The 25,749-nt window shown below is 38.7% G+C and overlaps 1 protein-coding gene across 1 annotated transcript in view; it reads left to right on the top strand.

The window, feature by feature from the left end:
* The window catches only part of ADAM7 (ADAM metallopeptidase domain 7), a 68,301-nt gene extending 44,713 nt beyond the window's left edge, over window positions 1–23,588 (top strand). The window contains exons 12-22 of the mRNA XM_058723300.1: window positions 1,245–1,419; window positions 3,324–3,413; window positions 4,429–4,624; window positions 5,041–5,143; window positions 6,141–6,330; window positions 12,737–12,817; window positions 14,439–14,517; window positions 15,025–15,130; window positions 15,502–15,601; window positions 19,350–19,406; window positions 23,499–23,588. Of these exons, the coding sequence (XP_058579283.1) occupies window positions 1,245–1,419; window positions 3,324–3,413; window positions 4,429–4,624; window positions 5,041–5,143; window positions 6,141–6,330; window positions 12,737–12,817; window positions 14,439–14,517; window positions 15,025–15,130; window positions 15,502–15,601; window positions 19,350–19,406; window positions 23,499–23,588 (1,267 nt within the window). The remainder of the gene's footprint in view (window positions 1–1,244; window positions 1,420–3,323; window positions 3,414–4,428; window positions 4,625–5,040; window positions 5,144–6,140; window positions 6,331–12,736; window positions 12,818–14,438; window positions 14,518–15,024; window positions 15,131–15,501; window positions 15,602–19,349; window positions 19,407–23,498) is intronic.
* The last annotated feature ends 2,161 nt before the right edge of the window (window positions 23,589–25,749 follow it).

The raw sequence follows: 25,749 nt of genomic DNA, 5'->3' as shown, positions 1-25,749 counted from the left end.
GTTAAGCGTCCGACTTCAGCCAGGTCACGATCTCGCGGTCCGTGAGTTCGAGCCCCGCGTCAGGCTCTGGGCTGATGGCTCGGAGCCTGGAGCCTGTTTCCGATTCTGTGTCTCCCTCTCTCTCTGCCCCTCCCCCGTTCATGCTCTGTCTTTCTCTGTCCCAAAAATAAAAAAAAAAAAATTAAAAAAAAAAAAAAAAAAAAAATTATAAACTTCATGAAGGCAGAGGGTTTTGTCTGCTTCGTTCACTATTTCATCACACTATCTAGAAAAGTCCCAGATACACTCTGTAAATAGTTACAGAATATAGGACTGTATATCCTGTATATATATATATATATATATATATCCCTTCATCATGCTGTGAATTACGTGCATCCAGGTCCTAAACTTTACATGTCTTGGAATTCCTTCACAGAATGCATTGCATATAAGAAAAGTGTTTGCTGATGATGGTCAGTGCTTCTATATATTCATTAAATGAAGTAAAATAGTGAAAGCCCCAAATTACAGTGACTGGCACAGAATAGGAACTAAGTAACTGACAGCTGATTTTATATCGTTATCTACATAATTAGTAGTGTTTTTCAGAACCCCACCATCCCAAAGTAACGCATTTAAGGCTCAAAAAGTACATCTGTACCCAATCATTGTGTCAATAATGGCAAGGGAGTCAAAACAAGAGGAAGACAGAAGGGAGGTGAATATCAGTTTTGTGAATCTTTAAACTTTTCAGAAGTGTAGTGCATTCCTAGGATGTGTGAGATGTTACCAAATGAATCCTTTGTTTCAACAAATGTTTACAGAGACCTACTCTGTACCAGACACGGAGTTAAACTAGCGCTTATTGGAAAAGAAGAAGATCTATTTCTTGCTTTGAGAAGCTTGTAATCTTGCACGAATGATAAACAATTATATAGATTATGGCAAGAGGCACCAGCAAAAAGTGATATGGGCAGCAAGCCATTCAGTCTAAACTGTGGGCTTCAGGGAGGACTTTCTGGAGGAGATAGAGTATTTTCACCAGAATGGCATGCATTGCCTGTTTCAATAGACATTGTCTATTATAAAAGCCCAGTTGCTACTCTCTTACACCACTAAGGCAAGAGTAGGAGAAGTAAATGGACTTTTAGAGTTGATCGTTTATATTTATTCTTTCTAAATCCCTCATAAAACTTTCATAGCTGTTCCACCAGTATGCATGGATAAAATTAATCTTTATTTTTCGCTCCTCTAAACTCTAGCATTCCGGCACTCAAATTCAGTAAATGCAACAGAATTCGGTACCTGCAACACGTGAAGGATTACAATCCGACGTGCCTGTTCAATGTCCCATTTTCTGATAAGCTAAGTGATTACCCGTATTGTGGAAACAAGAAGTTGGACGAAGGAGAAGAGTGCGACTGTGGCCCTGTTCAGGTATTTGCAAATGATGTTGTATTTAAATTACAAAGTTTGTGCTCAGCTAGAACCTAGGCAGGTAAGTAGCCTTTAATCAACCATATTTCTTGCAAAGTGTTAAATAATGTGTTTCTTTGTCTCATTTTGAAACAAGTTATTGGCGTAGCCTCATTGCAAGGCATCTTACCAAGTCATGAATTACGCATAATGATCTTGCTGGAGACCCACAGTATCACATTTGCCTCGTTTATATATTAATTGGCTCTTCTTGTGAGAAAACCCCCTAGATGTCATTAAGTCTGATCTCATGCACAGTAGGAATGTGTTCTCCACAGTCAGTCAATTGAGTTTTACTCAGGACCTTAGGAAGCTTGTCTATATCGCAGTTGGACAGTTCATGTGATTAGAAAACTCTGTCTTAATTGAGCAGAAACCTTCTAACCTTCCACATATTTATTACAGCCTCGGTCTCTGGAACACTTAGAAGAAGATTTAAGACAAATGTTTGAGTCATTCTTTTTTTTTTTTTAATTAAAAAAAAAATATCTATTTTGAGAGAGAACGAGAGAGAGCACGAGTGGGGGAAGGGCAGAGAGAGACGGAGACAGAGAATCCCAAGCAGGCTCCATGCCGTCAGCTCACAGCCGGATGTGGGGTTCAAACTTATGAACCTTGAGATCGTGACCTGAGCCGAAAGCGAGAGTTGAAGTCTTAACCAACTGAGCCACCCAGGTGCCCCTTAGAGTAATTCTTAATCTGTTTTTCTCCAACATAGAGGCTATTTTGGTTGAGAGCTTATCATGTAGGTATGAGTCCTAAACAGTTACTTCTCAAGTTATGTGTATGTATATCACCTGGGGATGTTGTTAATTATGGATTTTCTAATTCAGGAGGCCTGAAGTGAGGCAGAGATCCTTTATTCCTAACAACCACCAAGGTCACATTGATACTACTGGACTGAAGACCGTATTTGTGGTCCACACACTATAGGCACTCTACAGTTCAAAATAAATCTAATTGTGTGGCGAACCAGAGACTGCACGATCGGAGTGGGGACAGTGACATGTCCAGAGTTTTCAAATGTCTCACCTTAAATGTGAAGAGGCTCTTAACTTTGGAAATTGATGCGTCTGCCCGTGCCTGTTCTTTAAAATAGTTCTACAGTTTTATTCTAACATATGAAGTGCTGTCCATGACAGGATGCAGATAATTTCTTTTGCAATTTAAAAAAAAAATTTAACGTTTATTTCTTTTTGAGACAGAGAGAGACAGAGCATGAACCGGGGAGGGTCAGAGAGAGGGAGACACAGAATCTGAAACAGGCTCCAGGCTCTGAGCTGTCGGCACAGAGCCCGACGCGGGGCTCGAACTCACGGACCGCGAGATCATGACCCGAGCCAAAGTCGGCCGCTTAACCGACTGAGCCACCCAGGCGCCCCTTCTTTTGCAATTTTAATTTCGTTGGAGGAGACAGGGCCTAAGTGTCCATGAGTTTTTGATGAAACGTTAACAACAGCAACAAAATCCAGCCTGAAATACTTAGCATCTTGAGAAAAATGTTAAATTATGTCTTCAGAAGTTCTATTATTTCATATTAAACCTTTAGTATAAAGCAGTAGCAGGACCCTTCCTTCCAAAGAGTGGAAAGGAAAATGGAAGGTCAGAAGCTTTGGGCTTTGTACCCTGCCAGGGAAAATGCACTGAGTGTGGAGTACTGAATGGCCAAACAGGAAGGAAACAAAGTAAAAGTCCCAAAGACCAGTTACAAAGAATCGTCTTCACATACATGTCATAACCAAAGATAATGCATTTGCATTTCAAACCGAAAGACAAGTAACGATAAGTTATATACACGCACAGCTTATTAAACGGGAGCCTAACTACCAACCCATTTCCGATCTTTAACTTTTGCTTGTTGCCAGGAGTGCAGCAATCCTTGCTGTGATGCAAACAAATGTGTGTTGAAGCCAGGATTTACTTGTGCCGAAGGAGAATGTTGTGAATCTTGTCAGGTAAGGACCTTGGCTAAGACTGGGTTCTCCGTTTTCAGTTTATTAAGGATACAGAGGACCACAGAATTGTCTGTCCATCACTAGTTACATTACTAATCCCAGATTAGGGTTATGCTTGCTTGGCCCCAATAAAGCTTCTTCTGAGATGTTCTGGCAGCTTCTTCTGAGATGTTCTGGCGTCTAAGTCCTGGCAGTGATCTATGGTCTGGGGAGTGAAGAAGCAGGTATCATATGGTCTGTTGGGAATAGAATTATATGCTCAACATTACTCTTGTTCTTGGCCAACCTTTACGAAATCATTACCAACCTATTTAACCTCAGCTTGGGTGTCATTCTAACAACAGTGAAATAGAAGGGAAAAGGATTATACTGGGATTTAAAAGTGGGGAATAACTAGTACATGGAGATCTATTCCCAGAAAGGGCAATCAGAAGTCCAAATGACTCTGTCCAAAGGTTTAATGACATTTCTTTCACCCACTAGGTTCGGAACTCACAAAGGAAAGGAAAGATGTCTTCTGCATCTTCAAATCTTTCTAGAACTCATCTCAATTCAGTGCCTATTGAATGGCTGAATAAGAGAATATTTTCATGCACTTTCCTCCAGCAATGAGTCAGGGCACTTTTCTAGTTCATACGGAGAGATCTGATTTCTTGGGAGTGGAGATGCCTCATTATAGATACAGGCAGGAGGGGGTCCTGGTTGTGTGTGTGCTGGGGACGGAGTGTACCAGAGCAAGATGAGCAGAGCACTTGCTCACCTCTCCATTTTATGTCCTTTCTGGTTCTGCCCAATGCTGTTCTAACCATCCTGTCACTCCTGAAATTACATAAGCACCAAGGCATTTACAAATGATAACAATTCTCAGTGGAATGGAGAAGAAAGTCACGATCCAACCTTCAAACTTTTTTTTTTTTTTTACGATAAATTAAATGGGTCAACCCTCCCCTACTGACTTAACCTTAAGCTACCTGAATGTGCCCAAGATTTAGTCTTCTTTGTTTTTCTTCAACAGATGAAAAAATCAGGGTCCATGTGCAGGCCAGCAAAAGATGAATGTGATTTTCCTGAAGTGTGCACGGGCCACTCTTCTGCATGCCCTATGGACAAATTCCAAGTAAATGGCGTTCCTTGCAAGAATGCAAAAGGTTACTGCTTCATGGGGAAATGCCCCACCCGGGATGATCAGTGCTCTGAACTCTTTGATAATGGTGAGAGACGATTACCGCAAATGGCTCATAACGATAATAGCCATTATTTCTATTATTATCCTGTAAAAATGTATGGGCAAGATTGAAGATAACGCCGTTTGTGGCATTCTTCCCAGATATCACCTAGAATCTCTCTGGATATTACCTTTAATATTAGTTGATATTACCGTTAACGTTAATTAACTGCCTCGGTATGTGGGTTAAGGTATGTTTGTTACTTTTTTTTATATCCCCACTCTGCCGTAAAATATCTTCCTGATGCAATAGGATAGTTTTAAAGCGATTTATTTATCCCATTCTGCCTCACCGCCCCGTGATACTGACATTTCAATTAGATTAGAAAAATAAGGTATTTTGTGATGTATAACATTCATGTTTTCATTGTGTTCCTTTAATCATACTACTTTGGATCCTAGAGGTGAAAGACAGTTCTGATCTCTGCTATGAGACGAATAAAAAGGGAAATAGATTTGGATACTGCAAAAATAAGGAAAACGGATTAATTCCCTGTGAAGAGAAGTAAGTACCACGTAAAGAAAAGCAAGTGCTTTCTAAGAGTGTTTTTGGAAATCAGAACCAGAATGGCTCTTGTTCTGGCAGCTGCTAACCTCTTTTGATTGAGATTAGGAAGAGAGGGAGTGAGGCAGCAAGGACACAACCCTGGCAGTGGAACCGGCATTTACGTACTGTAGTTATGAGCTGGAGGTCGTGGAATATAAGGAAAGAAGATGGGCAAGAGTTAAAATTCCTAGGAAAGAAAGGGAAGAAGAGAAGCTGCAAAAAATAGGAAAGAGCAAACAGGAGGAGGAGGAGGAAAGTAAAGTGGGAAGGGGTGGAAGGAAGCAGAAAGAAGGAAGCGAGTGAAGCCCTATCGAGAAAGAAACGTAGAACTTGAAACTGGAAGGAAGGGGAGAAGTGAACGATCTGATTTTAAAAACCATGAGCTGTGTCATTCTTCCAGACTTGTTACGCTCAGAAAGGCTTTTTTTTTTTCTTTATGTGCCACAGAGGGATATGGACTGAAAACAAACGATAAAAGACTTAGGTTGAGTTTGACTTTGCTCCTAAATATACTAGGTGAAACTGGGCGATCCCTTAACCTCCTCTTCCTTCCAATTGTTGCCCAATCTGTCAAATGGGTGTTATAATAATAGCAAAGTCATAGGTTTGTTGTGAGAATTAACTGGGCGCTCTGTGCCAGAAAGAGATTCGAATGTCTTGATTAACATTACGCTAACTCAAATGACTAATAGGAAATATTCTTCTGGAAACGTGAGCTAATGTTGATTTGTGACAATCACAGAGATCTAAAGAAATACGATCGTTCTACACCACAGTTCCCAGAGTCAGGACTGTGACTGTCCAACCTTTCATCCTGCCTCTCTCGGTGCTTCGGCAGCCCACTGATAAGCCTGGGTCTAGAGAAAAGTTACCAAACTGCTTCACTGCTGGTCTCGTCTCTATGAAATCCTTATTTCCTGGTCCCAAGTCTGAGAATATTCTCCCTTTCCTTCAGAGATATCAAATGTGGGAAGATACACTGCAGCAGAGGGAAGCACTCGTCTCTACCTGGAGAAGAAAAGATCAATCACCTTAAGAAGGTTTCAAAGAAGAATGTCACTACTGAGTGCAAAACTTTTAGTTCATACCACAATTCTAAAGATTTGGGCCTGGTTGCTTCTGGAACAAAATGTGGAGATGAAATGGTAAGATGAAAGCCTTTTGTTCTATTAAAACTTCTTGGTTCAGTCACTTGAAAACATTACTTTTTGTAATTGGTTCCTGAGGGCCTATATATGCGAAAGCAGAAACAAATGGGCAACGTTTTTATTTTTTATGGACCAAAGTAGTAATAACACGATACTAAATATTCATTTCGCCTAATCTCTGTTAGACAAAATGATGTGTAAATGTTATAAGTGTGCTTAATTAGTATCTTACAGTAGACATCTAGTGAAGTTATAGGCATAATTTTTCAAATTAGTTTGACTATGAAGTAGCTATAGGTTCTTCAATTATGTTATTCATTCAGCCACATTTATTGCCCATTATTACCACCATACTGTGGTGCCAGTGACCATGCTGTATACAAAGGATGTAAAGATGACTGTACTTGAGAACTTCATAGATTGCATTAAATATTAAAATCAAACACAAGTGCGTTCATAGTGTTGTGACCAATATACATTCAAGCCCAAAGGAAGAAGTGATTGACTTTACTCGTAAAACACAAAAGGCATCTTATGATGCCATTAAATGAGTGACGTTTCAGCTTTGAGGTAATGAATATTTTTCAATGCAGACAAAATGAGAAAAGACTTTAAAAAATTGTTTTAATGTTTATTTATTTTTGAGACAGAGAGAGAGAGAGAGAGAGAGAGAGAGAGAAAGCAGGGGAAGAGCAGAAAGAGAGGGAGACACAGAATCCGAAGCAGGCTCCAGGCTCAGAACTCCAGAATCTGACGCAGGGCTGGAACTCATGAACGTTGCGATCATGACCTGAGCCCAAGTCAGATGCTTAACCGACTGAGCCACCCAGGTGCCCCGAGAAGAGACTTTTTCGAAAGAAATACTAACATAATATGCAAAGATACAGTGTGTATGGCATAGTCAGGTAACTGGGAAATTTTGGTGTGACAGGAGGAGCTTTGGGTGAAATATCAGAAAATGAAATTGAGCAGCTAGAATAAGGCCGGATTAGAAAGGGTGTATTATTCCAAGATGAAAAGTTGAGAGTGGACATTAAAAATAATAGCCAACTCATCAAGGTTTATAAACACAGGAATATATGGAAAATATAATACTTTCAAAAAAAATCAGTTATTCTGAAATAGTACGGCTTCTTTCTGTAATACACCTCCTTTCCTCCCATACCACCACCCCCAAACATTACAGTGTCATTCATATCATGTGATAGAGAAATGAATTGGAAAACAAAATTCATAATGTAAAAAAGGGAACTAGAATTTTAATAATTTAATGGAGCCCTATATTGCAAATCCATATTCTTAACTACTACAGTTTCCCATTATAACAACTAAATATCAAAATGGTGAGGAATGTGTATTTGTGAAATTTTAGGTATGTGTACCAACCACAGGCTAGAAAGTTCAAGGACTTTCAATGGTAGAGTATATGAGGCACCACGTTAAAGAAAATATCAAATAATTTCTTATTCACTCCAGATAAGAAAAGCCATCCAAAAATACCAACACAATTGTTTTTTTTAATGTTTATTTATTTCTGAGACAGAGAGAGACAGCATGAGCGGGGGAGAGGCAGAGAGAGAGGGAGACACAGAATCCGAAGCAGGCTCCAGGCCCTGAGCTGTCAGCACAGAGCCCGACGCGGAGCTTGAATTCACAAACCGTGAGACCATGACCCGAGCCGAAGTCGGTCGCTCAACTGACTGAGCCACTCAGGCGCCCCCAAAATTGTTTTGTTTTTTAAGAGATAAACAAAATTGACAAACCTTTAAATAGGCTGACCAAGAAACAAAGGGAAGAGGATTCAAATAATGAAACTATAAATGACAGAGGAGACCTCACAGCTGATATCACAGAAATAGAAAGTATCATAAAAAATACTATGGATAATTCTACAAGTTGAATATTTAAAAGAAATGGATAAATTCTGAAAAACATACAACGTACCAAAATTAAATGATGAAGAGAGAGAACATCTGAATAAACCAAGAGAGATCAAATCAATAATTAATAATCTCCTAACAAAGAAAAATCCTGGATCAGATGGTTTCACATGTGAATTTTATCAAATATTTAAAGAATTAATGCCATTCCTTCTCATCATCTCAAAAATTCAAACAGGAGGAGACACTTCCAAACTCATTTTATGTGGCCAGCATTATGCTCTATCAAAGCCAGAAGAGGAAACTATAAGAAAAGAAAATTATGGGCTAATATGGTTGATGAACATAGATGCAAAAATATTAGTAAACTGAATTCAGTAGCACATTAAAGGGATTATACACCATAATCAAGTGGGATTTATTCATGAGATGCAAGGATGAGTCTACTTACACAAAGTAATCAATGATACACCTCATTAAGAGAATGAAATACAAAAATCATATGACCATCTGAATAGATTCAGAAAAAGTACTTGGCAAAATTTAGAATCTTTTCATGATAAAAACTCTCAACAAATTCTGTATGGAAGGAATGCACCTCAATATTATAAAGGCCATATGTGGTAAACCCACAACTAATATCATACTCAATGGTGAAAAGTTGAAAGATTTTCCTTTAAGATCAGGAACAAGAAAAGTGTACCCACTCTCCCCACTTCTAGTGAGCATAGTACTGGAATTACCAGCCAAAGCAATTAGGCAAGAAAAAAAACAACAGGCATTCAATTCAGAAAGGAAGAAGTTAAATTTTCTGTTTGCAGGTGATATGACCTTATATATAGAAAACCCCAGGGATACCTGGGTGGCTCGGTCGGTGAAGTGTCCAACTCTTGGTTTCAGCTCAGGTCACAATCTCAGCTTCATGAGTTCAAGCCCCGCATTGGGCTCTGTGCTGGCAGTCCAGAGCCTGCTTGGGATCCTCTCTCTCTAAACTCTCTGCCTTTCCCCCACTTGCACTGTCTCTGTCTCTCTCAAAATAAATAAATAAACTTAAAAAAGAGAGAAAACCCTGAAGGCTCCATCAAGCAACTATCAGAACTTATAAGTGAATTCAGTAAAGTTGCATGATAAAGAACAACATAGAAAAATTAGTCGCATTTCTATACACTAAAGAAAGAAAAAACCTATCTGTAAAAGAAATTAAAAAAAACAACAACCCCATTTATAATAGCATCAAAAACAATAAAAATGTTTAGGAGTGAATTTAACCAAGAGGTGAAAAGTCCATAGACTGAAAATTATTAAAGACGATCCAAAAATATGTAGGAACGACAAAAGCTCTTGAATCACCAAAGCAATCTTGAGCAAAAAGGAACAAAGCTGGAGGCATCACACTTCCTTATATCAAACAATATTACAAAGCTATACAGTAATAAAAACAGCATGGAACCGACATTTAAAACATGCACATATAGGCCAATGGAATTGAACAGAGATACCAGAAATAAATTTATGTGTATATAGTCAACTAATCATTGACAAAGCACCAACAATACACAATGGGGAAAGGATAGTCTTTTGAATAAATGGTTCTGGGAATACTACACATGCAAAAGAATGAAGCCGGATTCTTAACTTACACCATGAACCAAAATGAACTCAAGATCCTTTAAGGTATGAAACAGTAAAGCACCTAGAAGAAAACATAGGAGAAAATCTCCTTGTCATTGGTCTTTGCGATGATTTTTGTTTTGTTTTGTTTTGTCTGTGACACAGACAAAAAAGCAAAAATAAATAAGGGGGGCTGTATCAAAGTAAAACATTTCTTCAGCAAAGGACACAATCAAGAAAAGGAAAAAGGCAACCAATGGAATGGAAGAAAAGGTCTCCAAACCATATATCTGATAGAGTTAATATACAAAAGTTTTAACTAATTCATACAGCTGAAGAGCAGAAAACCCCAACAGTCCAATTAAAAAAAAAAGGCAAAGGACCTAAATGGACATTTTTTCCAAAGAAGATATGCAAATGACCAACAAGGAAATGAAAAAGAGTTCAACATCATTAATCTTCAAGGAAAAGTGAATCAAAGCCACTAAGAGATGTCACCCCACACCTGTTTGGATGGCTATTATCAAAAAGACAACAGGGCTGCCTGAGCCGACTTCGGCTCAGGTCATGATCTCGCGGTCCGTGAGTTCGAGCCCTGCGTCGGGCTCTGTGCTGACAGCTCAGAGCCTGGAGCCTGTTTCAGATTCTGTGTCTCCCTCTCTCTCTGCCCCTCCCCCGTTCATGCTCTGTCTCTCCCTGTCTCAAAAAAATAAATAAAATGTTAAAAATAAATAAATAAATAAATAAATAAATAAATAAATAAAATGTTAAAAAAAATTTTTTTAAAGACAACAAATAAAAAATGTTGGTGAGGCTGTGGAAAAAAGGAAACCCTTGTGCACTATTGGTGGGAATGTAGACTGGTACAGACATTATAAAAACAGTATAGTGGTTCCTCCAAAAATTAAAAATAGAACTACGCTGTGATCCAGCACCCTCACTTTGGGGACATAACTGAAGAAACTGAAATCAGGATCTTGAAGAGATATCTGCACTCCTAGTTTCATTGCACCATTATTTACAGTAGCCAAGATATGGAAACAATTTAAATGCCCTTTAACAGTAAAATGGATAGTGAAAATGTGATATGCATATAAAATTTCACAATAATATATACTACATAATTATGGAATATATATAATGGAATATTATTTAGCTTTGAAAAAGAGGGAAATTCTGTCAGTTTCAGCCACCTGGATAAACTTGGAAGACTTTTCATGTATGCTAAGCAAGATAAAGCCTGACACAGAGACACAAATTCTGTATGATTTCACTTACATGTGGAAGCTAAAGAAGTCAAAGTCACAAAAGCAGAGAGTAGAATGATGGTTGCCAGGTGGGGAAAATGGGGAGATGTTGGTCAAAGCATATGAATTTTCTGTTATCAGTAAATTCTGAAGGTTTAATGTAGAAGGTGGCTATAGTTAATGATACAGTAATGTATACTTAAAATTTTCTAAGGGGGTAAAATTTTAAGTGTTCTCAACACACACACAAAAGTAACTATTTGAGGGGATGGATGTGTTCATTATTTTTGGTAATCATTTCACAATGAATACATCGTATATAAAATCATTACAATATGCACTTGAAATATATACAAATTTTATTTGCCAGTTATACCTCAATAGAGTTGGAAAAACATTTCCTGATACACGTTTTTTAAAAGAAATAGGCAAAAATCGGAGTGACTGGGTGGCTCAGGCAGTTAAGCATCTGACTCTTGATTTTGGCTCAGGTCATGATCTCATGGTTTGTGGGATTGAGCCCCGAATCCGCTCTGCACTGACGGCGTGGAGCCTACTTGGGATTCTCTCTCTCTCTCTCTCTCTCTCTCTCTCTCTCTCTCTGCCTGCCCCCCCCCCCGCTCACATACTCTCTCTGTCTCTCAAAATAAATAAATAAGCATTAAAAACATAAAGATAAAACAAATAGGTAAATATAAGAATAACAGTTAAAAACTTAAAAATTGGGCAGGGCGCCTGGGTGGCTCAGTCAGCTGAGCGTCCGACTTCAGCTCAGGTCATGATCTCACAGTTTGTGAGTTCAAGCTCCAACTCGGGCTCTGTGCTGACGGCTCAGAGCCTGGAGCCCGCTTTGGATTCTGGGTCTCCCTCTCTCTCTGCCCCTCCCCCACTTGTGCTCTGTCTCTCTCTGTCTCTCAAAAATAAATAAAGGTAACAAAATTTTTCAAAAAGAAAAAATTTAAAAAATGGGCTAAGATAAGCCAGGCAATAATTATAAGCAACAAAAACAACAATAATTTCGTTATAACATGTACAAAAAAGTAACAAGCAAAATGGAAAACAAAGTTAATAAGCATAAATAAGAAGATTAATTGATATTAAAAACAACCAAATGCACAGTTGACAACGGTAGTATAGCAAGCATGGATCTTATTGAACCAAAAGAAAACTTGCAGGATGCCTGGGTGGCTCAGTCGGTTCATCATCTGACTCTTGATTTTGGCTCAGGTCATGATCTTGCCGACGTGGAATCAAGCCCCAGGTCCAGGTGTGCGCTGAGCATGCGGTCTGCTTGGGATTCTTTCTCTCTCCCTCTCTCTCTGCCTCTCTCTCTCAAAATAAATAAAAAGAACAAATACACTTTAAAAAAACAGAAAAAGAACACTTGATAGAAATAATAACATAAATTGTTGCACTTACAACTGTAGAATCTTTGCTAGGTTAACATTTGAGGAATTAGTAAGGATTCAGGCATTTTAACGGTGAGTTTGTATATAACAGTGTTTGATTGTACACTACATTAATTTCAAATATCTCATCAAACATTTATGGAGGATTTCTTCTGCAGAAGATTCTACATGTGTTTTTTTTTTTTTTTATAATAGAAAAAAATCATGTAAATTCTAAGAGCAAGTCATTAACTCGTATTGGTAACTTTATTTCCAGGTGTGCAGCAATGGTGAATGTGTGAAACTCGAAAAGGTCTACAATTCAACCAATTGCTTGTCTCTGTGCAGTGAAAATGCTGTAAGATTTGGCTCCTTTTTAAATTAATGTCTCGCCAGTCATTTGTTTACATAGAACTTCATTCCTGAGCGTGTGTGTGTGTGTGCGTGTGTGTGTGTATGAGTGTTGATTTTTAAATAAAATACACATTTGGGATCCATGTTTTCATGTATCATCCATAAAATTGATCTAAAGATCCAAACCAGGTATTACTTATAGATATTGCCAATATTACAAGTATATAATTTATCATTGGACTGGTAATCTAGAAACCTAGGAACTTATGTACATATGAAGTTGAAACCTAAAGGATCTATCATAATGTCACTTATAGTAAAATTATAACAATGTCAACATTAATCGAAAGCTTTTGACCAAATAACAAAAATTGTATATATGTATATGTATATATATGTATATGTATATATATGTATATGTATGTGTATATATATACATATATGTATATGTAAATATATGCATATGTATATATATACATATATGTATATGTAAATGTATATATATATATATATAATTACTCAACACTACCTGATACTATGTATATGTATATATATGTATATGTATATATGTATATGTATATGTATACATATATGTATATGTAAATGTATATATATATATATAATTACTCAACACTACCTGATACTATGTATATGTATATATATGTATATGTATATATGTATATGTATATGTATATGTATATGTATATGTATATGTATATACATATATGTATATGTAAATGTGTATATATATATAATTACTCAATACTACCTGATACTATGTATATGTATATATGTATATGTATATATATGTATATGTATATGTATATGTATATATATACATATATGTATATGTAAATGTGTATATATATATATATATATATATATATATAATTACTCAACACTACCTGATACTACCAGTACCTAGCAGTTTGCATTTTATGGGTAACATTTTTCCTTAGTGCAATTAATCAGTAACACTTATATATCAGTTGTATATGTATCAGGTACCCTTCCAAGTACTTTACATATATTACATTTTAAACACTTCATAACAGCCTCAAAAGCGAGTACTATTCTTATGCCCAATATTACAGGTGGAGAATAAGTCACATGATGTTGTGTTGAAGGAAAAGCTGAAATATAAGTACAGAAAGAGTGCATATCCTTAATCATTACACAATGGTCTTTGATGAAGAAAACATTGCACCACTCTTTTTTCTCATATTAACGTTATCTCGTTATTACTAAGGCTAGTTAGAGCCAGCTGTGTGGCTATGATATGTCTAACTCTAACAGTTCTTTTTATAACATTCTTTTAATAACATTCATGTCTTCTAGAAAGATAAGTAAAGCCATCTAATTCATCTGGTTTTGAATTTGTTAGAATCATTCTCTTGTCCAAAGGCCACCTTCAAAAGTTGCTGCTTCTTGTAATTTCATTTATTTATTTGTTTCCAATGTTGATTTTGATATGCAGTTTAGTTAATTAATCAGTAAAAGTGTGTGTGCGTGTGCGTGTGCGTGCGTGTGTGTGTGTGTGTGTGATGTAGAACCAGCACCAAGCTAAGCGAGGTACAAAACACACATATAACCTGATAAAATTATATGATTAACTATTCTTCCAGGTGGATGGCCCTGAACTTCAGTGCCAGTGTGAGGAAGAACAGGAACATGTGGACTGGGGAGAAAACTTAAATGCTACCAGTGAGCATTCTAGAATATAATATCAAAAGCCTAGACAATGAGAAAGCTTGTTTTCCTTATTTCCCAAGTCTAATATGTATATGTTGTGTTTCCGTGTGGATTTGTATGGTCTTTTTACTATTTTGCATATTGAAACACCTAAATTTGAGTATACTACAATTGCTGTTTCAATTAATGTATCTTCTTCTACTTATATTTGGATAGGATCTTCTAAGAAACTGTAACACAACAAGGCCTTTTTATAGTCAATTAACAACTAACAGTCAACACATTTCCTGCCGATTGTTGTTCTTAAACATAACGGACTCTCAGGTTGAGTGTCAGTTGTTAATACGCATGATAATTTGTATAATGTTTTGGTCTTTTACTTTATATTTTTAAAAAATGGAGGAAGGGGACATTAAAGTCCTTTAAGTAAGGGAGAAGCTGGATTGTAATAGCTCAGTTAATACTCCCTTGTCCTAAGGTTGATGTCCTGGCTAAAGCTTATGTTTTTTAATGTTGCAGATATATCCATCCTGGTTGTTGTGCTTGTCCTGGTGATTATTGGTGTAGGGGTTGTCGCATTATTAATTCGTTACCAAAAATGTATTAAGCTGAAGCAAATCCAGAGGTATGTATTTTCTGTCTAGTGAGATGGGACCACTACTAACGATATATAAGCTCTGTCACTGTAGATGATATTCCCTGGGGGAGAAGTCTAAGCCTCTTCCTGAAGACGAAGTAAGAGTAACAGTAAATCAAGCTTTTACATATTTATGTTCTCATCTCCAAATGCTTATCCCGATGGTTCCCAAAGTTTGCTACACATTGGAATCATAGAGATTTTTTACAAGAATACAAGAATTTTTTAGTTTCTCCCTCCGATTAAATTGTTATAGGATACAACCTGAGTATCAATCGTTTAGAAATCTCCTAGATGATTAAATATTAACCACAGGCATACCCCGTAGCTTATGTTGATATTCAACTTCCTCTTGACAGCCCACCGAGAGAGACACTGGGAGTGGAGAATAAAGGACACTTCGGTGATGAGCAGCAGACAAGGACTGAGCCCATCTTTCCCGACATTCATCCCCTCCACGTAAGCCAATGTCACTTGCAACAGCTGACTGATTTAAAAAGTAGTTGCATGTGTATTCGAAGTAGAACTAGCCCTAAGCTAAGTGATATGGGAGGTGCTAAAGAACGGTTTAACGTGATTCCACACCAATGAAGCCTTTGGTCTACATGTGGGGAAGGAAAAAATGGCGGGACATAAGCAAAGCAAGACACTATTTCACAGCAGAATCTAAGAGTTAAATAAAATACTGATTTGTGCACTATTAGAAAAATTTACAAACGTAAACTATATTTTGGGGCATAAAACAAGTCAGTAAATTTAAAAGAATGGGAGTCATACACAATGTTACCAAAACAAAACTTTATTAAAAATCAGTAACAGGTGGGGCGCCTGGGTGGCGCAGTCGGTTAAGCGTCCGACTTCAGCCAGGTCACGATCTCGCGGTCCGTGAGTTCGAGCCCCGCGTCAGGCTCTGGGCTGATGGCTCGGAGCCTGGAGCCTGTTTCCGATTCTGTGTCTCCCTCTCTCTCTGCCCCTCCCCCGTTCATGCTCTGTCTCTCTCTGTCCCAAAAAAATAAATAAAAAACGTTGAAAAAAAAAAATCAGTAACAGGGGTGCCTGGGTGGCTCAGTCGGTTAGGCGGCGGACTTCGGCTCAGGTCATGATCTCGTGGTCCGTGAGTTCGACCCCTGCATCGGGCTCTGTGTTGACAGCTCAGAGCCTGGAGCCTGTTTCAGATTCCGTGTCTCCCTCTCTCTGACCCTCCCCTGTTCATCCTCTGTCTCTCCCTGTCTCAAAAATAAATAAAACGTCAAAAAACATTTTAAAAAAAATCAGTAACAGAAAACTATTGGAAAAAATCTCCAAATGAAAATTAGATAATAAATTCTAAAGAACACCTGGGTCAAATAAAAAATCAATAGGGAAAATGGAAAACACTTTAAACTAAAGGAAAATGAAACAATACCTACCAAAATTTGTGGGAAGTAGTGAAACCAGTAAAGGAGAGTTTATAGCACTAAATACTTATGCTAGAAAAGAAGAAAGGTATCAGATCAATGACATCAGCTTTCATTTTAGGAAACTAAAAAAAGAAAAGCAAATAAAACTCCATGCAAATAGAGGACAGGAAAACAATAAATATTGGTCACCAATGAAACTAAAAACAAAACAAAACAAAATCCTGTAGGAAGACAATAAAAGCAAAAGCTGTTTTCCAGAAATTAATAAATCTTATAAACTTCCAGTCACACGAAGAGAAAACAGTACGAGAGTCAAAATGACTATCCGGAATCATAAAGGTGACATCCCAGGAGAGTAATGTCCCTTATTAAATTGGCAATATTTTGAATATGGAGATTAATTTGAAAAATTATTATTTTAACATATATATATTTGACAGTGTAATTCAACAGTAAACTTTTTGAAAGTTTCAAATCACCAAAGCTTACTCATGAAGAAATAGATTACCGAAATATCTCCATATTTAAGAGAAAAATTGAATTTGTAGTAAAAAAACTTTCTACCAAAAATAATAATAATAATAATGGGTGAATTCTACCAAACATATAATGATGAAATATTACCAATTCTACATAAACTCTTCCAAAAAATGGGAGAGAATGGATACTTCCCAACTCTTTTAACAAGGACAGTATTTTTCTGTTATCCTTCTAGAGAAAAGCATTATAACACAGAAAACTGTTTGCCAATATTTCTAATAAATATAAGTGCATAAGTACTAAATTTTAGCAAATTGAATTTCACAATGCATAAAAAGGATATGGTATTGTGACCAAATGAGGGTTATCCTAGGAACGTAAGGAAAATTTAACATTAACAGACCAATCAAGCTAATCCACGGTATCATTTGGCAAAAAGTAAAATTATATGACCATCTCAATAGATGTGGGAAAAGCATTTGGAAAAGATGTAATCTATGTTCCTGATAAAACTCAGTAAATTAGGAACATAAGGGAACTTTCTGAACCTGGTGAAAATATCTACCCAAAAACCTATAGCTGATATATTTATGGTTAAAAAAACTGAATACCTTTTCTATAACAACAGGAACAAAGCAATGATGTCCACTCCCACCACTTCTATTGAACATTTTACGTGAGACTATAGCCATTACAATAAGGAAAAAAAAAAATTAGAGAGAAAAAGAGTAAACCCTTTTGATTTGCTGAAGACACTATCACCTATAAAAAATCCTATACTAGGGGTGCCTGGGTGGCTCAGTTGGTTAAGCACCTGACTCTTGATTTCAGCTTAGGTCATGATCGCACAGTTTGTGAGATAGAGCCCCATATTGTGCTCTGTGCTGGCAGCATGGAGCCTGCTTGGGATTCTCTCTCTCCATCTGTCTCTGCCCCTCCCCCACTAGTGTGCTCGCTCATTCTCTCTCTCTCTCTCTCTCAAAACAAATAAATAAATAAATCCTATAGTAAAAAAAGTGAATTTAGTAAGATTTTTTTTCAATATACGAAATTTATTGTCAAATTGGTTTCCATACAACACCCAGTGCTCATCCCAAAAGGTGCCCTCCTCAATACCCAGCACCCCCCCTTCCCTCCCTCCCACCCCCCATCAACCCTCAGTTTGTCCTCAGTTTTTAAGAGTCTCTTATGCTTTGGCTCTCTCCCACTCGAACCTCTTTAAGATTTTAAGATATGAATCTGTGCACAAGAACCTATTGTGTTTTCATATACAAACAAGAATATAGCTGGTTATGGAATTTCAAACATTCAGAAATTGACTTTACATTCGGATGCTAAAAGATCTGCCTTGGTCAATTCTTACTATAATACATAAAGAAACTCCCACTCTTCTCCAATGTAAGTTTGTTTTGTGAGTTCTTAGACTTCTTCAGTATAAGAGAATAACTTAGGGAAGAATATTTCCCCATGTGTTTTGATATTTGTACATTTACTAGGTGTTTTCTAGAGATAGCTAGAAAATTTATTGTGCAGGCTTAGAAAACGGTCATACTTGCCAGAACACTTAATTGCAAGGATAATAGTATCTCTTTTTCCTAGCAAAGAACTGCAGAGTCCTTGGAGAGACTTCCAACCAGTTTTTCAAGTCCGCACTACATCACACGGGTATGGTCCCTTACCCCCTTTCTGTTGGGTTGTGCTAGTCTGTGGCCATTTCAGTAATAATTTCGGTGTCACTTAACTATTTGCTGGTTCCTTGAAAAAGTCAAATAATATAACAAAGCTCTGAAAGCACCAAGATTTTCAACTGTCTATTTTTCAAATGAACAATTCTCATTATGCTGTCTATATTAGTAGCTAAAAGGGTGTGATTAAGATAGCTTTCAGTCTATGGTTCCCCAGAATCCTCCTCTCCCACAAAAGGATCTCGGAGCGTGCCACCCAGCTGGGATGGGGCTGAATGATCATTTCTCCCCATACCCCACTCAACCAGTACCGTCCATTTTGACAAATTGTTTTTACTGGGGTTTCAACAGGGATGTTTTCGCAATGGAAACTCCAGCGCTTGAAAAATGTTTGGAAATCTCTTACCAAATACACGGTTGGAGAGATCCGCCACAAAGTTTACAAGGAAAAAAAAAATGGCTCCGGATAAGGCTTCACTAATCAGGACTATCTCCCCATCGTCTCCCATAGCAATGTACAAACTTTCTTAGATTGTTCATGGATCAAGAAGAGACCGTCTGCATGTGATGTGCTTGTGTGTATGTGTGTCTACGTGTGACATCTGGTACAGTTCCTGACACAGCACAATTTGTGTATTCCAGAAATCTGCAAATAAAGACCCAAGAGGAATCGCAGATCCCAGTCAAAGTGCCAAAGAGGTAGGTTCCTGGGACAGATGGTACCCCCACCCACTATTGATGGAGAGGGAACACCCTCTGTCCTTATCAGAAGAATAAGATGGTTGGAATTGTTTTCTCCCGTGTGCTAAAATTTCTAAGAGACAATTTAACAGAGTATGTTTCAGTCTGAGAGTTTCAAACCTGACTATGGGAGCAAGCCAGGATTTAACAGTGTCAGAGTCTTGGGCATTTTAGACATAATAGAAACAAAACTTCTTTCTTAGACTTCTCTTGCCCAGAGTATACACACTTACGGTTTCTCATGAAGAATTTTTTTTCAAATGTTTATTTATTTTTGAGAGAGACGGAGTGTGAACATGGGAGGGGCAGAGAGAGAGAGAGAGAGAGAGAGAGAGAGGAGACACAGAATCCGAAGCAGGCTTCAGGCTCTGAGCCGTCAGCACAGAACCCGACGTGGGGCTCGAACTCACAAACCGTGAGATCGTGACCCGAGCCAAAGTGGGGATGCTCAACCGACTGAGTCACCCAAACACCCCTCTCATGAAGAATTTTAAGGACCAAATAGCACTGGTAATTACGGAGAAAGTATCATTCCTAATGGAACAGTTATTTCATGTTTGCTTTATCAAAGTTTCACCTACTAAATCAATAACTGACTCTATCTGAGGGATGATTTCACTTTTTAAGTGCAATGGCTATATTAGAAAATTTATCAAAAAGTTGTGATTTTTGTCAAAAGGAGACAAAATGAGCACTGTGGCTACATTTCAGAGTTTCTGTTTTCATTCCTTCATTCATCCATTCATCGATTTCTATTGAGTTTCTACAATGTCCTGGGTTAATCAGAAGTTTCCCCCACAAAACATTATTTTTTCATCTTTTTTTTTTTCATTTCAGAGAGACGTAGAGAGGGGAGTGGGGAGGGAGGGAGAGAACCTTAAACTGGCTCCACACTCAGTGCAGAGCCCTACATGGGGCTCAATCCCAATCGTGGGATCATGACCTGAGCCAAATCCAGAGTCAGCACTCAACTGACTGAGCCACCCAGGTGCCGCCCCCATAAAAAAACATTCTTCACAAGAAATCTTGCCCAACACACTTTCTGTGTTGGAAAGGGGAAGGAAGGACATTTCTAATGGTCCTTCCACTCCTTAATGATGGACATGTCTCATACTGATGAATGGAGAGAGATGCTCCTTAATGCAAGAAAACTGTTTGGCATCCTGTAATGAAAAACAAAATGATTTTCTCTCTTTTGTGATAGGCTTGTTCATTTCATAATGACTGCTTAATTAGCCATGGCTAAGGAGATCTGGAAAAAATGCGAACAAGCGTAGTACAACAGAATCCTGCAAAGTTACTGTAATTAGCAGATAACAATGAGTAACTGAAATATAATGTGCCGTAGACTTTAGAGAAAATAACTTCTTTTTACCCGTCTGTTTCTATTTAGAGCTTGAAACTGGATATCCAAAATGGCTGTGCAAGGCTAGGCTGAGGATTCTGGATGAAAGATCTTCATAACCTTCCCTCGATACTTGCTACACAAATTCCTGGTAGTTTTTCAAAAGTTCTTATCAAGACAGAAAATGTTGATGAGAAGCAACTTCTTTCTGTAATCTTTACCTGTATAATTTACAGCCTGTAGTGTAGACATATGCTACAAAAAGATTCTTGGCGTTTTTCCAATGACTAATACAATATAATACAATAACAAAACTAATACAATACTAATACAATAGACTAATACTAAATAGTCTCCTTGCTCTAGTATTTTCCTAAAGAATGTCAATCTGGTTACTTTAAAAAAAGACTCTTAACCTTGAGGATATTAAATTACACCCCTGAGTCTAAGAAGCAAAACACTTCTTATAAAAGTTTATTTCTTTGGAATCATAAAACTACTGAACCTTAATTGGAATATGACACGATTGCCACTAATTCTGGTTTCAATGAAGTTCTCTCCTGCAGAAACGCCAAGGAATTCAGTGCAGGAAGTCATCTGATTCCACTAAATAATTAAAAGGTAGAGGGCTGTCTGGCTCATGTCTTATCAGTGAAGGAGGCAGGAGAATAGTCCTCTTCGCTACAGAATAGATCTTAAAATTGTGGCAGCAAAGGAGGACATGAGATGCTTCTGGTTAAATTCCTAGAATCTCATCTTAAATTCCTAAATTTTTAGAATTCCTTCTAAACCTGACAGAGAAATCAGAGGGGTTATAAGAATTTCAGAAAATTAACTCCAGCAGAGAAGAAATACTCACGGCTCCCCTTAAGTGCTTGTGAGATCCTTGTAGTGCACAGATTTGGGCAATTAGTGTGCAATTTCTCTTCCGTCCCTAGCCTTCCCTGATTCTGGTGTGTGGGGCTGTCCAAGGAATGATGTCAGATATGTCTTATGCCCCTGTTCTCAGCACTTTCTCTTGTATTATTTTCTTTTTGTTAACGGTTAAAGCTGCATCAATTGTTTCTTTGTATACTAAGGTGAAGTTTTCAAGTGCTAAATGAGAATTTTATGGTTCAATAAATGAATAAATAAAGCAAGGAAGAGAGCTGGTTGTTCTTGGTGAGATTCTTCTTGCTTTACTTGACTAGCTGATGTGAAGACACAGTGAGATCAGCAAAGGACAGCAGGGACTCAGCATTTCACACCTAAGCAAGAATTCCATAAGCGTTTGTTTTTCTGGTTAAAACCACTCATTTGAGAAAGAGTGTTGACGATTGCCCACTGAAAGCAAAAGATGCTAATTTAACTGTTTTATGACTCTTGAGGATATAGAACAAACTGAGGGTTGCTGGATGGGAGGTGGGTGGGCTAGATGGATGATGGGCATTTAGGAGGGCTCTTGTTGTGAGGAACACTGGATGTTGTACATTAGTGATAATTCACTGAATGCTATTCCTGAAACCAATATTACACTACATATTAACAGACTAGAATTTAAATAGGAACCTGAAAAGATCTTTAAAAGACAAATGTTTTAGGCAAACTTGTGAAAAAAAGAAATTGTGTGACGTATATACTCCTTAAAGCAAACAATAGTCTTCTGATGTCTAAAACGAAGGGACAGTCACATACTTGTACTTGCTTGAACAATACATATGTTGCTGAACAATATATATATCTCGCCTTCTTGATTCACTATGTTTCTTCTTGCTCTCGTATTTCTTCCAAAGACTCACCATCATCTCTGCCTTGGGTTCTACATTCAGCAAACTACTAGTTTCCAGTGATCTTTCTTTCTTTCTTTCTTTCTTTCTTTCTTTCTTTCTTTCTTTCTTTTGTTTTCTTTCTTTCTTTCTTTTTTTTTTTTTTTTTTGCAAATTTTTCTTCTCTTTCTCAAATTATAAATATGCCTGGCATCACCTGAGTCCTCCTGCTTTGCTGCTTCATGCCTAGATAATCACTCCGGACTTCTAGTCTGCTCCCCCATTCTTCAAATAACCCCAGCGGCCCTCTGCCGGGTAAGCTTCCTTTTTACTTTAGAGGGTATTTTCCGTGCTTGCCCTTATTACTTATCAGAGGCCCTAGAGACTTGACCTACGCTTCTTTCAGATGCTGCCACCCTGTGCCGTGTTTCTTAGGGATCTTCTTCCAATGCTGTCTGCAGATTAGGAAGCAATTTCATGGTTCCCTTGGAGGGAACCAGCAGGAGTGCTGTCCCTGTCCCCGGTTATGGAGCCAGGTATGATTTCATAGCCCTAATATGTATGGCTCTTATCACCTTGGACAGTTTGCGTCTTTTCCTTTGAACCAACAGTTGCAGACAGAACTCCTGTTGTGAAAGAACAGACCTGCAGGACTTATGGGCTAAGGAACTCTGTCTTCCTCCTCAGCCTGTGAACTGCTTGCTTTCCCACCCCATACACAGATAGAGAACCTTCCTGATGCTGGAACTTGCCTAAAGTAAGACAGAGCTCGTTACAGCTCTGGGATGTTGTGTTTTGGGGTACTGAGTTACTCTCAGTAGCTGGGTCCCTGTACCCTCTGCCCTGGACAGAGGTGGATTTATCCAGAAGCTAATAAAGCTTGAGCTTCAGCGTCTATTCCGTGCATTGCTCCTTCCCAGACCTTTTATCTAATTTGACATTTACATTTTTTAATGACAGTGGGCTGGTTTGGGTTGGGAAGTGAGAACTCAAATGAGTTCAAATGATGTGTCGGCAATAGGGCCTATACCTAAGAAGCAGACAGGATAAAGATGCCCTGTGTTAGGCAGAAATTGGTGGTTCCAGGAAGGGCAAGGAGACGACCAGCCAGAAACGGGATGGGGGGATCTGGGAATGAGAGCAGCATGGCAGGTGTGAGGAACCCTCAGCAAACCCATGGCCGACTGGGGAAAGGCTTAGGTGGAGGTGAGTTCCCAGACAGCACCACAGAGAGGAAAATCCAAGAGGGGAGTGAACTTTGTGCTCCCCAATCCACCCACAGATAATGGCCGAGGGCCAGGGCTTTACCAGCAAGCTGAGTTTGAGCAAAACCTGTGTGCAAATCACCAAACCCTGAGCAATGCAGACCCAGCACGACCCATAGAAAAACAATACAGAATACAAAACTAAGGAACGCCTGGGTGGCTCAGTCGGTTAAGCATCCGACTTCAGCTCGGGTCACCATCTTGCGGTTCACGAGTTCAATCCCCACATCGGGCTCTGTGCTGACAGCTCGGAGCCTGGAGCCTGCTTCAGATTCTGTGTCTCCCTCTCTCTCTGCCCCTCCCCGACTTGTTCTCTCTCTCTCTCTCTCTCTCTCTCTCTCTCTCTCAAAAGTAAATAAAAAAAATAATAACAGTAAAAATTAAAAGAAAATACAAAAATAAGAAGCGAAACCCGAGCAGACATATCAGCAGCTGTACATCCCAGGGGGCAGAGGGTGGGCGATAGATTCTGCAGTTTAAGTTCGGACAAGTGCCTTTAAAAAACACTCAAAAGTAAATCAGAATTCATACTTGTCGCAATAGTATTTAAATACTACTGTGCGAAGGAATCTCCAGTATACGTTCATGTCAGTTCTGCCAGGAATGCAGTGATGGAGATCCCACACAAACTAAACCAAAAATCAGCATTCCCAGGACAGCATCCACTATTCTAAACACCGGCCAGCTCCACACGACCACGTTGCCATTCTCAGAAAGCATCGGTGCTTCCAAATGGTTGTGGAATTTAAAGGCACTCTTGGGGCGTGCTAGAATTGGGAAGTCACATCCTAAAAGACCAGTGATCGCTTCCTGATCTAGGGCACAAATACATGCATGGGCCCTGGCAGTCCTCACGGCGCAACGCATCGATGAAGTTTCTACAACGACCACTAGGTGGCCACCTAACAATCTAAATCTATGAGCTGGAAACTCGCCCAGGGAATCCACACAACACCAGGCCTGCAAAATCCTGACTTGAAATAAACTTACCAAGAAGTTTGTTCAAGTCCGTTGCTGGTTACGGAAGACATAGCTCTGGGAGAATTTTGCCAGACCCTTTTCTTCTCTGCCAGGGTTGTGGGTTGGGTTAGGAAAACAGAAACGGAGGCCCTGAGCAAAGGGGAGTTGGGTGGACAGCCTGAAAACTTTGAATGAAAAGAAAAAAAATTTAATGTGTATTACTTATTTTTGCGAGAGAGAGAGAGAGAGACAGAGTACCAGGGGGCGGGGGTGGCAGAGACAGAGGGAGACGCAGGATCCAAAGCAGGCTCCAGGCTCTGAGCTGTCAGCACAGCTCAGGGCTAGGGCTCAGGGAACCAGGAGATCAGGACCTGAGCTGGACTCAGACATTTACCTGACTGGGCCAACTAGGCAACCCGAGGCTGAAAACTTTGAATGAGGGTTTTAGATTCTGAAGGTAAATCCTGTTTGCTTTCAGTCTTGAAGTCTAGTGGTGTTGAAGCTGACATGTCAGTAGCTCCAAATGACCCCATCTCCTGAAAACTACTGGGGGAGGGCCGGAGGGATCATTTTGTTTTTGCTTTCTGCTTTTATATGATCTGTTTATTTATTTTAGTTTTTTGAAGGCCAGCAAATTAGCCACTGCTGCTGTGGACGCCCGAAGAGCTCCCCCTTTCCCCAGGGATATGTAACGGCCAGTAAATACCAGGAGGAGCCATAGCCTGTGTGACTTCTATGACTTTGTGGTGGGACATTCATGACAATCGACGTCCCCCTACTAATGACCACCAAGGAGTGAGAAGTATCGATTCGACTCCTGAGCTTATTGGACGCTTCCTGATCACTTTCTGACGGAAGCTCAGGCTTTTAGGAAAGTCGAGAGCCATTATGCAAGGGAAATGGCTGTCTCCCGGCCTTGACAGAATCCATTAGTATATTTCTCCAGGAAAAGCTGTAATTGGGAACTATATGTAATGGATATTGAT

This window comes from Neofelis nebulosa, chromosome 3 (genome assembly GCF_028018385.1).
Source record: "Neofelis nebulosa isolate mNeoNeb1 chromosome 3, mNeoNeb1.pri, whole genome shotgun sequence".
Classification (NCBI taxonomy): domain Eukaryota; kingdom Metazoa; phylum Chordata; class Mammalia; order Carnivora; family Felidae; genus Neofelis; species Neofelis nebulosa.
Note: the sequence above shows the minus strand (reverse complement) of the source record. Positions and strands in the feature narration are given on the sequence as shown.